The sequence below is a fragment of the Podarcis vaucheri genome, assembly GCF_965113315.1.
Source record: "Podarcis vaucheri genome assembly, chromosome: 10".
Classification (NCBI taxonomy): Eukaryota; Metazoa; Chordata; class Lepidosauria; order Squamata; family Lacertidae; genus Podarcis; species Podarcis vaucheri.
Genome location: NC_138748.1, coordinates 40,079,378 through 40,096,075, shown reverse-complemented (window position 1 = coordinate 40,096,075; position 16,698 = coordinate 40,079,378). Strand labels below are relative to the sequence as shown.

At 42.0% G+C, this 16,698-nt stretch overlaps 2 protein-coding genes across 4 annotated transcripts in view; one reads left to right on the top strand and one right to left on the bottom strand.

Moving 5' to 3' along the window:
• IKBIP (IKBKB interacting protein) overlaps window positions 1-16,698 on the top strand; it is a 433,380-nt gene that overhangs the window by 7,323 nt on the left and 409,359 nt on the right. The gene's annotated exons all lie outside the window — the stretch shown is intronic.
• On the bottom strand, window positions 420-13,375 carry SLC25A3 (solute carrier family 25 member 3). 3 transcript variants are annotated; one of them, XM_082240811.1, is made up of 8 exons: window positions 13,222-13,375; window positions 12,882-13,050; window positions 10,928-11,055; window positions 3,581-3,760; window positions 3,300-3,481; window positions 1,816-1,988; window positions 786-896; window positions 420-709 (listed from the first exon to the last, which is right to left on the bottom strand). In XM_082240811.1, the coding sequence occupies exons 2-8, from the start codon at window positions 13,033-13,035 to the stop codon at window positions 549-551; spliced, it is 1,089 nt and encodes a 362-aa protein (XP_082096937.1). In that variant the 5' UTR covers window positions 13,036-13,050; window positions 13,222-13,375; the 3' UTR covers window positions 420-548. The 3 variants fall into 3 exon arrangements, with proteins under 3 accessions (XP_082096937.1, XP_082096939.1, XP_082096938.1); XM_082240813.1 differs by having other exon boundaries at window positions 10,928-11,052; XM_082240812.1 differs by lacking the exon at window positions 10,928-11,055 and adding an exon at window positions 10,647-10,771.

Below are 16,698 nucleotides of genomic sequence, written 5' to 3'. Positions count from 1 at the left end.
GCACATTCCTTTTTAACCAGGCCTCCAGCTTTTAACTACTGCCATTTTGCATGGGTAGGGTGTTTTAATAGAGTGTTTGTTTTGGGCTTTAAAATAGTTAACTTGTTTTTATTTGCCATGGCAAAAAAGCAACAAATAATAACATATCCTCCTTGCTGATAGATATGTCAAGACCTTTCAATAATAATGGCTGCAGCAGTATTAACTGGTCATACATATACTTTGAATACATACGTCTCTCATATCATACATATACTTTGAATACATACGTCTCTCACTCTCGAAATTCATTATTTTCTTCTCTGCTTTAACCAACTGTCAGTAGCAACACATGAGGGGTCCCTTTTCAGGAGGAGACCAGTTCCCTTAGCCACCATGAAACCATTTTTTTCCAACAGGCTGAAAACTAAGGCAAACACTTGTCAATCTAGTACTTTATTTTGACCAACAGCAACAGTGACGCCTGAGCAAACAAATACTTTATTCTCCTACATTGCCATGTGTATAAAGTTTTGTGATGTTATTTAGCCATTCAGTCCATGATCCATCTACTCAGAAAGACCAAGCTTTTTCTTCAGAGATTCTGGCATCTCTGGTGGAGGTGGGCGGGGAAGTCTGAAATAAACTTTCACGGAGTCATAGATGAACCACTGTAGTGCTGTCAGAGTACCAATCATAATAATACGGGCGAACAGACCCTTCCATACACCTGTTGGAACATAACATTATTAGTATCTGGAATTATTCATGCACTTTCACAGTTCAGTATCAGTTTAAATCCTCACCTTTAAATCCCAGCCTCTTCAGTACTTGAGCAGCTGAACTGCCTTTTTCTTTGTTCAACACGGATACCACAGAATCAGCAGGATGTGAAACGATGGCACAGAAGACCCCAGCTGAAAAGCAAGTAGTCACCATTAATTTAAAATATTCATTAATATGTTTATACATATTCCAGAAAGATCCTATATCAACAGGAGACTGACTCACAACTGCTATAGGGAGATGAGATCTCCACAACTAATTACATAACATACTTGCATCATTAGATGCCCCTGTCACTTTAAAAGCAGTTAGATAATTCAATAATCCTGCAGAACCTACTAAAGACATTGGCCAATTTTGTGTGCAACATCCACAAATCTGAATGCAACTTCTGTGATTCAGGGCAGTAGCTTCCTGGTGCTTGTCAAACAGGTCAGTTTCAAAACAAGCCCACTAAACCATAGTTTATAAAGCTGGCTTTTAAAGCTGGAGTTTCAAGGTAAAGGACCCCTGACAGTTAAGTCCAGTAGCGAACGACTCTGGGGTTGTGGCGCTCATCTCACTTTACTGGCTGAGGGAAGCCGGCGTACAGCTTCCGGGTCATGTGGCCAGCATGACTAAGCCACTTCTGGCGAACCAGAGCAGCGCACGGAAACGCAGTTTACCTTCCTGCCGGAGCGGTACCTATTTATCTACTTGCACTTTGACGTGCTTCCAAACTGGTAGGTTGGCAGGCGCTGAGACTGAACAACAGCTCACCCTGCCGTGGGGATTCGAACCGCCGACCTTCTGATCAGCAAGCCCTAGGCTCAGTGGTTTAGACCACAACACCACCTGCGTTCCATAAAGCTGGAGTTTATTATACTATTATTTATCATCTGTATGCAAGGGCAAACCAAGATCCTATGAAAGTGAAATAAAATGCTGCTGAAGGCATTTTAATCTGCCTACGTGGGAGAATACAGGAAAGCATGCAAGCCAGACTCTTCTTCGGACTTGCTCATGAATACTAAACTGTTACTATATTCCAAAAAGTTAGTATTTCCTTACCTATATAACCTGCTACAAATGTAACAACCAGCTGTTCTCCTTTTGAACATTCGCTCCTTGGTTTCGGGACAACGTACTTGTAAAGCGCTTCCACAGTTCTTTCAAAGCAGGCAAATTTCATCATGGTGTATGGAATCTGCCTCATCCATAATGGAACAACACCTTTGTAGAAACTTCAAAATAGACAAAACAATTAGAAATCCCAAATTTAAGCGCTTCTGATTTGGAATTAATTCTGGAAGACATGGGAATTCAAATCAGTTACGCTACCTGAATGCAACAAATGAATCTCAATGGCAGAGCACATAGTTTTAATATAGTAGGTCCCAGGCTCAAAACCTGGCACTATTAGGCAGAACAGGGAAAGACACCTGTGTGAGACCCCAGGAAACACAGGCGTGACTAACATTTTGCCCTAAACAACCATGTCATTTATGCCATGGGTCGGCAAACTAAGGCCCACGGGCCGGATCAGGCCCAACTGCCTTCTGGATCTGGGCCATGGACAGTCTGGGAATTGCCACGTGGATCGCCAGCACACACTTTCTTTTCCCTCTCCCTCACACGGTAGCAGCACCTCCTCCCTCCCTCCTGGTTTCTCCCCACCCTGCCTAGAAGAGGAAGGGGGCTGGGCTTTGTTGGTGGCGGCAGCAGCAGCAGCAGAACTCGAGTGGTTGCCATTTTAAGCCGCCCCTCTCCAGAGCCCTTTCGCATGCCGATCACTGTTCTGCCACCACCACCGCTAGCCCCTGCTGCTCGTAAGACACAGGTAAGCAGCCACTGCAACTCGTGGTACTCTTGCATAAATTTTTTTTTCAAAATATAGCCCGCCCCCCCAAGATCTGAGGGACAGTGGACTGACCCCCTGCTGAAAAGGTTTGCTGACCCCCGATTTATGCACACACTAGAAATACCAGTATTAGCAAAGACTGAATTAAGTTTAGTGATGCCTTGCCTTGTGAAAACACAGTTGCATTGCAGTGTTTCTTTCAAACTAGTCATATCAGAAACAACCTAAACCTCTAGCCTCGCTCTTAAAAGAACAATGGATATATAGTCCCTTTTGCCTTTAATCTTGGAATTGATTGATAATTGTCCACAATCCAGCCAAATCCTGATAGTGGAAAATGACATGTATTGTATTACAGCCATTGCTATCAGAACATAAAAGACCAGAGTGAAGGTATATTATTCTCACATGCCAATGACTCAAGCATCTTTGACTGTACAACCATAAAGTTGTTGATCCCTCTTGGCTGGAACTACTCAAAACCAAAGCTGTAAGCAGAACTCAGCACAAGAGACATCTAACAAAGATGGATCTAAGGGAGCATGTTGGCTCATATTGCTTAAGAACTCAGAACTCTGCTGCATGTCTAAAGCAATAATATCCATGATCAAAGCTAAACAGTTTGTAAACAAGGAGCTGTGCAGGATCATCAAGAGCCACTTTAGGGCCATGACTTAACTGCTGTAATACTTACGCCCAAATACCTTCTTCTGCAAACATTTTTGGAGCAGCTTGTCTCAGTGTATTTGCATACCCAGGCTGTGTCTGAATGCGCACCTTAGCAGCTTCCATTGGAGCCAGAGCAATATCAGCAAAGAACTCTGCACTGGCAGATGCAGCCAAGTATAGTGATGTACGCCACAGATATGTATTTTCCTGAAATAAAATTTAATAGACCAGAAAATATGTTCATATGATATTCCTTGGACAAATTCACAATAAAGGGGTGCTGAACTGCAGGATAAATAAACTTACCTCTCCCAACATGTTGCTATACATGATTTTGAAGACTTCATAGAAACCAAATTTGCAGAGCCCTTGCATGGAATATCCAATAAATGTTGGAGCCCATCCTTTTGCCAAACCACGAACACCATCCTCTTTGACAGTAACTGAAAAGCCGTTGAAGATGCTCTTATATTTTTGTGGATCCACCTAAACAAGTTTTGAGAAGTCAGCAGTTAATAATTTTTTTTTAACCTTTCTCACATTCACAGCAACAACCAATATACTCCAAACATATAGACATCGTACTTAATTATTGTTTTAAAGAGTTTAGGATTTTTACCAAGTGAAGAAGAATGCAGTGAAGAGAAAGATTAAAAATGAAAAGTCAACTGACAGTGGCAAGATTGCAGAACTTCATGAAAGGTTTTGTGGAAGTAATTTTTGAAAGGGGAAAAAAGAGAAAATTCTGTGACAAGTAGTAAGATAAAGAACAAATATAGGTTGTAAGTATAAGATTCCTGCGTTTTGACGCAACTTAAATATATATGCATATATAAGATATACGCAACTGGCCAAACCAGCTCTACTCATCAATTTGGAAATTTAATCAAAGAAACATCCAGTTCTAACAGTGTATCATTCTACAAGGTACACCGGAAGCTGTGATGCACCATATAACTAAGTTAATTCTGTTGGTTTCTGCTCTCTTCACTGTGCAGCAAAGTGCTTGTCACAAGACAATGTTTACATTCCACAGTCAGAGTACTGTTGGGTTGGATGTGACGTACACTGGTTTCCTGTTTTTCTCTGTTCTCTCTCGGTGTTCGTTATTCCGAGGAGAAGGACGGGTTGCTTCTCTGCTCCCGCAGAGGCAAGATGCATATTTGTAAATTCTCTACAATGAACTGAAAATAAAGCAACAAAAAGCATGTGGCATGTACTATTCATCATTCCGTTGTGCAAACGGACTCTGCTATATCAACATTTTGGTTCCGGGCCCAGAAAGACGTAAATCAAACTGAGGAACAAAGACTCCAGCGTTCGAGTCGGAATGCCGGCAGAGGTACAGAGGAACGGATCGCGTTATCTGCTCTGCGCGTCAAGTTTGATTGATGAAGGTATGTGCTCATGCTGCCCGGAGCAGCCTGGCAGCCTGCCAGCTACTAGTTTATGGTTTTATGGCTGGACTTTGAACTTTTAAAGCCGTTTTGCCGTGTTACAGGCAAGGCTCTAGAGGCACAAGCTAACAGGCTTGGATGGCTGGGGAAAACGAAAGTACTTTTACAAGTGCTTTTGGCTGAAGCTGCAGGACTGTGACGCAGCTTGTTTTAAGCAGCAGAAAATGGCTAACGCAAAGCTGGTTAATGCTTTTGGGATTCCTAAGCTCAATAAGAATAATTACACAGACTGGGTGTTATATGCAGAGGCAATTCTGCGGAAAGAAGGTCTGTTTAATGTTATTACAGACAACCCCCCAGCTCCAATTACAGCTGATTGGAATGCTAAGGATTCTAAAGCACGGGGAACGCTTACGTTGATAGTATCCCCAGAAGAGCTCTGTCTGTTGCGTGGAAAGACCACAGCCAGAGAAATTTGGAACTCTTTAAGAGAGGCTCACTTGAGGACAGAAGCTGGATCCTCAATGTATTACTATGCCAAGCTGCATGATATGGCTCTTGCTGAAGGTGGAGATGTGCGTACACATCTGATGGAGATGCAGAATCTGAGACATGAGTTGCAACAGAGAGGACTCAACTTTCCAGAGGCTGTGTATTCCTTCATGATACTACATTCTTTGGGTCCAAGTTGGGAGTCCGTTGCCACTCAGATTGCTGTTCAGCCAACTGCTCAGCTCACAGTAGCCTATGTTACTGCCGTGATCCAGAATGAAGCAGATCGCCGGGGTGCTAGCTGCATGGGTACGGGGGAGTCTTCACAGACGTCATCCCAGAGTGCAGTGGAACCACCAGAGGGCGCTAAAGCTTTGAAGGCAGTGAAATGCTACTCGTGTGGACGTCTAGGCCATATGAAAAGGGAATGCAGATATCCCAGGGCCAAGACAGAGCAGCGCAGCGGAAGCTCATCGCGTGGAAAAGGCCAAAGCAAAGGCAAAGGTCCGGTGTCCAGGACAACGCAGCACAAGGCAATGGTCTCACGCTTTACTCCAAAGGTTGCAAAGGTCCAGAAGACGTCTAGATCTTTCTTCGTTGTTGATTCAGCAGCTACCCACCACATGTGCAACGAAAAGAGACTGTTCGTGTCTTTTACACCGCAGGAAGGTGCGATTCACCAGGCGGATGACCACACGATTCCCAGTCAAGGCTACGGAACTGTTGTTCTTCACAGTTTGGACTTAGAGATACATGATGTACTTTACGTTCCAGATGCCACACACAATCTTCTCAGTGTGATGCAGCTGAATGAACGCAACATTGACGTTACCTTCAAGAACAAGAAATGCACCATCACAAAGAAAGACGATTATGTATTGCATGCTGAATGTGTTGATCGTTTGTTTGTTTTGTATTATGATGATGTTGTGCAGAATGATACTTGTTGCATTGCAGGTTCTAACAAAAGTTTGCACGCAGAATGTATTCACGATTTTCACAGGAAATTTGGTCATTTGCATTTTGAGGCAGTATCTAAAATGCCTACCTTGGTTGAAGGTATGACAATTAAACCCTGCAGGTACCACATGAAGTGCCAGGCATGCGCAGCAAACAAGGTGAAAATGGCTGCGAAAGGTAAGGTGTCTAGTAGGCAAGCTACAGAACCATACCAGATTGTTCATGCTGATTTAGTTGGTCCACTATCGCCCTCTTTAGGTGGCAATAGGTTCTTCATGGTTCTCATTGATGCATTTTCTAGGTATATTTACGTGTACAATCTCAAGCAGAAATCAGAGGCTTTTCCAAGGTTCAAGGAATTCTGTGCTTGGTTAGAAAATGTGCATGGCAAGAAGATAAAAATTCTTTTCACAGATCGCGGGGGAGAATTCACTTCTCAGCAGTTTGAAGCTTTTCTGACTGAGAAAGGAATTCAACACGATTTGTCCAGTCCTCGCTCGCCATGGCAGAATGGGCTTTGCGAAAGGGCAAATCAAACATTGCTTCAAGGGTTAAAAACCTTGCTGCATGATGCAAATCTTCCAGAGAGTTATTGGGCCGAATCTCTCTCATGTTTTGTTTACAGTTACAATCGCAGGTTATCTTCAGCGATTGGTTGTACCCCGTATGAGAAGATGTTTGGTAAGAAACCATACATCAAACACATGAGAATTTTTGGTTCTGATATGTGGATTCACTCACCACAAAGCTCCAAATTAGGCAAACGTGGATTGCATGGTATCTTTCTAGGTTATCAGAAAGGTTCTTACAGAATAATGATGACTGACTCTAAGACAATTAGGCTCACAAGAAGTGTTGAGTACAATGCCAAGTGGGGGGAGAACGTGGGAATTTTTCAATGTTATCCTGATGACAGTGATGAGACTGAGGATAAGCAACAACAACCCACACCCACTGATGAAGGTTCTGATTCTGAGTCTGAAACTGAATCAGAGAAGTCAGAGGATTTCAAGAGTGCGAAAGCCTCTATGCGACCCTCTGAAAGCTCTGATCAGGAATTGGAAGAACCATTGTTCACAATAGGTCAATTTTCTCCTAAGAAGGAAGAGGAGAGTGTTGAAGACCAAAGGCTAATTCGCAGGTCACAAAGAGCCACAAAAGGCAGACCTCCAAAGAGATTTGCTGATGAATATGCTAAGACAGCAGTAGCAGCTATTAAAAGCTCCAAGAAAGTATTTGAACCTTCAAGTTTCCAAGAAATCCAGGATTTGGATTCTAAGGAAGCTGAGCCTTGGTTAAATGCTATGAAGGCTGAGCTTGATTCCTTAGAAAAGAACAAAACTTGGGAGCTAGTTCCAGTAGTTCCAGGAATGAAACTGCTTGGAAGCAAATGGGTCTTCAAAGCGAAGACTGATCAAAATGGAAAGATAGTCAGACACAAAGCCAGATTGGTAGCCAGAGGTTTTGCACAGGTACCAGGTGAAGACTATCACGAGACCTACTCACCCACGGTGAGATATGAGAGCATTAGGCTCATGCTCAAGCTAGCTGCAGAGGAGAATCTACACATTAGTCACCACGATGTAAATACAGCGTTTTTGTACGGATCTCTAGGTGAATCACTTTATATGCATCCACCTGATGGCGTACAGGTAAAACAGGGATTTGTTTGTGCTCTGAAGAAGTCCCTTTATGGTCTCAAACAAAGTGCACGGTGTTGGCACACAAAACTCACTGAAGCATTGTTTTCTCTAGGTTTTAAGCAAGGGAAAGCTGATCCATGTGTGTTTGTCAAAGAGGAGGGGCAAAAGAAACTGTACTGTTTGTTTTATGTTGATGATATTTTATTCTTTTGGAAAGATGTCACATTGTACAATAATGCCCTAGCTCAACTGAAAGAGCACTTTGACATGAAAGATCTTGGTGAGGTAAACAACTACCTATCTCTGGAAATAGAGAAAGATCAAAGTGGTAACATTCTAGTACACCAGTCACGGAAAATTGCTGATGTGTTAAGCAAACTGAACCTGATGGATGCTAACCCTGTAGACACACCAATGACAACAGGTTATCAGGTAGAAGACACTGGAGAAGCATTTTCTGACACTACACTGTACAGAAGTGTGCTAGGCAAATTAAACTTCATTGCCAGATGTTCAAGACCTGACATTGCTGTTAGCTGTAATTTGCTAAGCAGACAAGTTAACAATCCTACTGTTAAGGATTGGAAAGCTCTGAAACGCATAGCACGCTATTTGAAAGGCACTATGCATTACAGACTGAGATTTAACAATCAGAAGTCTGGTGGTCTTGAAATTTTTGCAGATGCAAGTTTTGGAAGTGACACTACAGACAGGAAAAGTACGTCTGGAGTTTGCTACATGTACAATCAGGGTCTGTTTGATTGGTCATGCAAGAAGCAAACAACAATTAGCTTAAGTACTTGTGAAGCTGAACTGAATGCACTGTCTTATTCACTTAAGGATTGTGAATGGTTGTTACAATTGTGCAAAGACATGAAAATTCCTGTCAAATGTCCAATCCAGGTTTACCAGGACAACAAAGCATGTTTGGCTTTGCTGAATTCAGAAGGTTGTAAGCAAAGCACAAAGCACTTGCAGTTGAAGGTGCAACATGCTAGGGAACATATTCAGAAGGGACTCGTAACGGTGTCCTATATGCCAGGTAATAAAATTCCTGCTGATGTATTGTCCAAGATTGTATCAAGGGATCAACACTGTACCTATGTACAGAAGTTGGGTTTGTACTGATATTGTACGAACATGCTGCCCAGTGATATTCACAGAAAGGGGGAGGATGTTGGTTTCTGCTCTCTTCACTGTGCAGCAAAGTGCTTGTCACAAGACAATGTTTACATTCCACAGTCAGAGTACTGTTGGGTTGGATGTGACGTACACTGGTTTCCTGTTTTTCTCTGTTCTCTCTCGGTGTTCGTTATTCCGAGGAGAAGGACGGGTTGCTTCTCTGCTCCCGCAGAGGCAAGATGCATATTTGTAAATTCTCTACAATGAACTGAAAATAAAGCAACAAAAAGCATGTGGCATGTACTATTCATCATTCCGTTGTGCAAACGGACTCTGCTATATCAACAAATTCTACAACCGAAGAATTGTAATCATCCAATATTGAAATGTTCAATTAAGCAACGTATTATGAATGTGCTTCAGTTGGGAGGAAGATTTTGAAGGATTAAGGCGGGAGCAAATACGACTTGCATTAAGTGAAAGAAGATGGGATTTGGGTTGAACTGCAAGAATATGTGAAAGCAAAAAGGGACAGTATCAGTATGCAGATATTCAAACTTTAATATCACAAAAACGAACAGCGCATTGGGGTGGGGTGAATTGTTACTCTTCATTGTAAGAACACCAGTACTGTCTCAACTGAATAAATGGGTAATTAACAAGTGTCCACTTATTAGGGTTTTTGTATTGTTTTAAATGTATTAGCTTTTGTGTTCAAGTGTTTCATTATCTTATGTGTAAATGCATCTGAAACGATGGCTTAGAAAGCAATTAATAAATCAATTGTAAAAAGAAGTACTCAGAAAAGTTCTGCATAAATGTTCTGAAAAAGGCTGCAATTTGTTACAGCTATTTAAGGTTTGCCTAGATATGTGCAATCTCAGTAAAAACTGTTCAATATAACAAAAATATTTTATGCAGAAATTGGCAATATGATATTTTGTTTAAAAAAATTGACTTTATAAGATGTTAATACTCTCTGGTCCTACCTTCCTACCTCATGTCGCCCTCTACTGACTTGTTCCATTTCACCTTTCATCTTACTTCCTGGCCTCTTTCTGACTTCTGCATGAACAGGATTACATTTTTGTACTTGGATCATACACAGCTCAAGCATATTTTCTCAATACTTTTAGCTGCTTTAGAGGAATATAATATTTGAATCAACTTTGTGAAATAAATATCTAAAATATCTAAAATCAAAGCACTCTTTTTAATATATTACAAATATAAGCAAAGGGTTAACTTCAGATTCTTCATTCCACCCAACCAACTTCCTTCTGCCATAAAGCTAGAGGTTGGTTCATTATATGGCTAAAATCCTATGCACGCTTCCTTGGGAGTGATTCCCACTTTGCAAAGGATCATACTGTTTCTCATTGACTACATCCTCACATATTCAAGCTTCCACTGTCAAAGTTTCCATTGTCAAATGCATGGATCATTGTTATCTTTTCTTCAAATTATAACTCCACAACAAAGAAATGAGACATGCATGAAGTCATTCAGCCTTTATGCTACATGCATTATAAAGATTCTGAATGTTTAGTATTCAAATATATTAGGCTCAAATATTTTAGATGTATTTGTGCTCATTAACTCACGAAGCTTTCAAACACAAATATCTGCCATTACTGCTTATTTGTCAAATGCCAGTTACATAGTTCCTAATTAAATCTGGCTCAATTTAAAATTTGTCCAATTATTTCATCCCAAATGATGGGGGGGGGGGGGATCCATATTTGGCAGCATACAAACCTGGATGCGACACTTCACTAAATCCAAAGGTACCACTGCTGTATGTGTCAGACCACAACTTAGGACCCCACCAAAGCCACAGAGAGCGTAAAACTTGAGAGAGCCATATTCACAACTGTGTTCTTCTGCAGCAAAGAAAAGACACACCATGCTGTTAAATAAACTACATGCAACGATATAAAAAACTTTATTTGGGTGAAATCCAAGTCTTGTTTCCTTTTGATTAGTAAGATTTCACACTGTTATCATGCTATGATAACCAACTTGACATGCAATCAAACCTGAATTCGGCATTTAACGAGATCTAAAGGAACCAATGCTGTGTGCGTGGTACCACAGCTAATAATCCCACCAAAGCCACAAAGGATGAAGAATCTGCCAGAGCCATATGCACAGCTATAGTCGTCTGCTTAAAAAGAGATAAGTACAAGTTGACAAACTACAGAATATGGCATTTGAAGTTAGCATTAACTTATGTAAGCTCAATCAAGAAATTTCACTTTTCTCCTAAAACAAGTTTGTCTTCCAAAATTTATGAAGTGGTAGTATGTCAACTAAAAGCATTTATTGTTTTTACCAAGACTGCCTGCAAACATTCTCAAAGTAATTAAAATGGATCTTAATTTACTTTCAAATAACCATGTTCAAAGACCAGTATCAATATCAACACGTAGGTTGCTATACTACTTGGCAAAGATGTCTATGCCAACATGAATGGGATTCAAAATAATATAGTTACTGCATGTGTCATAGGAATGACCAAAATATAGGTATTTACAAGGTGCATTCTGCTTAAGGCAACACTTTCTTCCAAGAGATGTGCTGTGCAGGTATTAAAAGCCACATAAATATTAGATAAGGGTAAATCTCCAGTTATGCCAAAATAACATATATACAGGATATAAAACAAAAAAAATTATTTCAATTCAATTCAACAGAGCTTGATTGTGTTTGCTCATTGTTTTAGGTAACTTACCAGGCCCTGATTTCAGATTGCCTTGTAAGGGCTAAACCAACAAGTAATTTCACAAGTTACTGCTGTGCAATTCTTTACGTGGGCATATAAACACTCGCTGGTCAATAGATCTTCACATGATTAACCCAGTATCTTTGTAAGAATATATTGTGAGGATTTATTCATTATAAAAAAAATTAAGGCAAGTAAGTACGTATAAGGTACATCTTGGATTCAAAACTATTGCCTCAAGGCTACATGCACCAACCTCTTATCATTCCAGGGTTCTTGTAACATAAAAAGGAACTGCTATATAAGGGTCTATTTTGATTATTTTTAATACAAAAAACAAAGCTTAACTGAGTTATATATCATGAATGACATGTTGGTATGTGCCAACGGACGATGATGCTTCATGCAGCTGACAAAGCAGTGTCTATTCTTTTCACAGGCCACTACAGCCATGTTCATCTTTTAAATGTGCTACAAAACCTTCTTCACTCTTTTTTTCTAATATACGGCTGCCCTATGCAATTAAATAAAGGACAGGTTTAGTAGTAGATATTGTGTCACTGTAAGAAAACAGATATGGCACTAGCGGGACGAAGTTGATGGAGAACATTTGTATGGAAGTTTGCTTATTTTCATTATGAGACTTAAAAATATTGGTTGCTTACATAGCTGCAAATCGACCTAATAAACTCTTCAAGGTAAACGAGAGTGTGGAAAACTACTTAGCCTCATCTGCTCCTCCCAGTGTCATTCTAAGCCTGTGACCTTGTCCACACCATACCACCCTCCTTTAAAAGTGTTACCCACCCGGGGAAGGACCAGGCCGCTGACTAGTTGCCATGGAGACATGCCGTCTTCTGCTAGCCTTGGGCTTCTGCGCAGGCAGCATCCTTAAGCCTCTGAGGGCGACCACGCACTAGAAGACAAGATGTCCCCAACCACATGCAAGGCATGGCTAGGCCCGACGCCTTCCAGCCCCAAGGTCGCCGCGGAGCAAGCCTCCTCCGAGGCCTACACAGGCACAGACGAGAATGAGTATTCTGGCCTTTTCCAGTGGGAGGAAACGAAAGGGGCTCAGCCAAGAAGTCACTGTGAGCCAAGCACAAGCCCGGCCTGCATTGACCTTCCATGTCCTCCGAGAAGAACCCAGGGGCCCCGGTAGCTGAAGCCCCACCCGAGAGAGAATTCAAAAACCGGGGGGCCCTTCCAGAGAAGGAACCGAGGCAAAGGTCGTGCGCCCCGTCCCCCCCCCCACTCTGCCCACTTACCCTCTGCGGAAGCGGCTGCCAGGCTCCGCCGGGTGCACGAAGGCTCCGCGGGTTCGGCCGGGAGTTTCCTTAGGCTGAGTCCGTCCTGCTGCAGCTGCAGCTGCGGGGCGTGGAATGGGTTGAGCCGCACAAGCGGCACTATGGACGAGAACATGGCGGCGGCAGGAAGCTGCGGGAGGGAGAACGAGGGATGTGGTTAAGCAGGAGGCCCCCGCCTCGCCGTGCTTGTGGGGGGGGAAAACAAAACTGCCCCCCCCCGTCAGCAGCCGGGACTGAACACGCGGCAAAGCTGCGAGAACGGAAACGCCACCCCTGCACCCCATTCCCCTCAGGGACTCACCTTCTAAGATGGCGGAAACCGCTTCCCCTCCGCTCCGCTACTCGGCCGGCGACTGCACTCAAAGGCCGAATATCACCCTTCCTCAATGACTTTGTCCTTCTCTGACGCAAAAGGGCGGAGCGGCGGTCCAAAAAGGCGCGCTGCGATTGGGCGCCGCGGCCCCCGAGCTTGCGTCACTCCGCCGACGCTCTCGAGAGCCAATCCTGTCATCTTGCCTAGCTCTGCCGCTCTCTGCTCCGCACCCCTCCATTGCCTTGCCTCGCCTCGCCTTGGAGCGGCCGTGAAATACCGGGAAGCGGGTGGAGGGAGAGCGAATGCGCAATAAGCACCAGACCTTGGAGCGAGCCTGCTAGCTGGACCTTCCTATGACTGGCACCGTCTGGTTTAAACCCTAGAGGCGACCGTGAACTTAAGTAGTTGGGTGAAGGAGAAGGAGCAAGGTTACCTAGTTGGCAGCGCCCAGTTCGTGCGTGGTGGAAATTTTGTGAAAACTTCCACGTACTGAGATCTGCTCATTGGAGTTTACATTGCTTGTTCCTAGAGTGTTTCAGTGGTTTTCCGACTGATATCGTTTGAATTTTAATACCACCAATATTATTTTAAAAAATAATTTTTAGAAAAGACACACGCACACACCGCAATACTCCTGTTGCTCGAAAATTCGACGGCGCGTTGGTCAGTCGACTAACAAAAAACAAAACGTTTTGCAGTAATTTATGTTCTCAGGCACAACAATAAATATCTTAGTATAAGGTGGACCAGAGCTTTATCCACAAGAGTGCAGTACTATGCAACCAGATTGTGGCTATGAATTGGGTGGTTTAAATGGTAACCTGATTTAGAAAAAGGAAATCTTCCAAGTTGTGCTTAACGGGCAAGTGTGTTTCTGCCAAAAGCTTTGGAAAGCAATGGACTACAAAAGGCCGTTCCAGGGGGAGAGTATTTGAGGGGTCATAAATCCTGATAGCATAGCAGTGTAGTATTCAGAGATGAGTACTTGGAACTCATCTACCATCTGTCAACTACAACCCTTCACCTACAGCATGGATATATTGTTGCAAATCTGGGGTGACAGTTGTGGGGAGGCGAGGGAACCCATAACTGCTACTTAGGGAATGTTAGAAATTAATAAATGGTAGAATTTAGATAATATTTGAAATAATGAAGAAAAGATGTCTGATGTTAGGAAATGACCTGGGGAGAAAGACCATCATGGTGTAAATGCCAAACAGTGTCCAGTCATTGACCCTCTGCCTGCCCTCTGGGTAAATAGTGTGGAGGGGAAGGTTACAGGAGGTGTGATGTCACACAAGAAAAATGTGTCCTTTTGAAATCTGGAGGTTGCAAGAGAAGAACTCCATGAGCGGCTGTGAAGTCCAGAACCATCTTGGCAGGCTGGCACAGTGGCACCGAGATGGCTTGCAGGATGCCTTGGACTCCAATGCTGCACTGCTGTGAATAACAAGCCCCTCTTGAGATGTAATGCTCTGAACTCTCCAAAGTAGACCTGGGCGTATATATGTGTACAATAAGCCATATTTCTTAAAGACTAGTCTCTGCTGTGCTTTGATTTCCTAATGGAAATATAACCCTGAGCACCTGGAATCTTGCTACTGCTTAGCAGAGATTGTGAGTGGTACACAACCTTTGTAACACTGGTGTCAGTAACAATATATTACAGTATATTATCTTAATATACCAGTCTTTGGTCCTTTTCTCTTCATAGTAGTCTGAAAGGTAGCAACTGGTCCGAGATCACTAAGTAACTGTCAAAGTTTGGAATTTGAGGCTCTTCAGTCTATGCACTGGACCAGACTTTCTCTGACCGATTATTGAGTTGGCATAAGATTATTGAAGTAATGTATATAAATTGCTTTGAATACTCAAAATGCTACAGAAATCCTCTTATTTCCTTTTAGTTCATCCTATAGCAGAAGTTCTCAAAGCGGCTTACAATATTGTAATGTCCACAGTACCAACTGAGGGTTTAGGACAGTGTGCCCAGTCCAAATACATGAATTTTCCTGCAATTGTCATGTAAAACCCTTTCTTCTCAGTAACTTACTTCCAGTGTTACATCCTGTAGTTCAGAAAGTAGCGCCATGTCTCTCTTCAAGAGATCATACTGGCATCTTCCCAACATGCTGGAATGCAGTAACATTTATTGTGCATTTATTATGTGAAGAACTGATAGGCCAGCATGTGATTCTTATCTTTAGGTTTAAAATAGACTATCCTTACATGTCAATTGCAGTTCCATGCTTGGAAATATCAAATAGCAAGCCCAGTGCATATTTCATGTAAAGACCCCTAAGAAGAGGTGTTGACAAACCTATATACTTATCAATATTAATACTTGTCTTTTAATATTTTGCCCCAGTTACATAGGATTGTTGTGTGACAAGTAATATTGCTACCATTATAAAACTGTTGCTATCTAAAAAGGATGCTATAATAGGGTATTACAGTGGTACCTTGGGTTAAGAACTTAATTCGTTCCGGAGATCTGTTCTTAACCTGAAACGGTGCTTAACCTGAGGTACCACTTTAGCTAATGGGGCCTCCTGCTGCCGCCGCGCCGCAACTTCTGTTCTCATCCTGAGGTAAAGTACTTAATCCGAGGTACTATTTCTGGGTTGGCAGTCTGTAACCTGAAGCGTCTGTAACCCACTGTATAAATGTTCAGCTCATATGGCAAATGTGGCCATTTTGCAGCTAGTTCAGACATACAGACACGTGTACCTTTCTTTTATTTTAATATTGAAGACCTTATAAAGAAAAGTTACTAAGATATCCTGAAGCTGTCAGACAGAATGTCATGTCAGAACTACCTTTGTTATAGTGCTTTTTTCTGGGGGGGTACGCATACACCTAAACATTTTGAGAATCTAAGTTTGGCCTTATTGAGGGACAGTATTTCAATATAAGTAGGAAAATGAAAGTACCCCTAAACATTTTTTTAGAAAAAAAGCACTGGCAAGCATAAGGTTGCCTTAGGAGCTGGCATGCAAAAAGCACTTTAAAGTGCCATCTAGTGGCACTATTGTGTCACAGCACAGAGACCAAATTATTGCCACATTATCTTTTACATTACGTTCTTTTACATCTTAATAAATGCTCAAGACCCAACCAACACTTTTCAGTACTTGCAATTACAAAACACTGCCAACAATTTAGCTAGTAAACATGGTCCTATTTCAGAACTTGTAGAATCTGAATCTGTTAACATTTAAAGACCCAACACAGATTATTAAATAAACAATATTATATTATCATTAATATTGACATAACAATTAGCACATCATTTCAAATAAAGGATCTTGGGCAATATGATCTGAATCAAACCAAAAGCATCGCCTTAAAATAAAGCTTGTTATGAATTCATTTTTCACTGGTATGTATTAAACCACATATATAGGAGATAATCTATGTTGAAGATGCAAAACAATGAATGGTGATATGCAGAATATTTTTCCT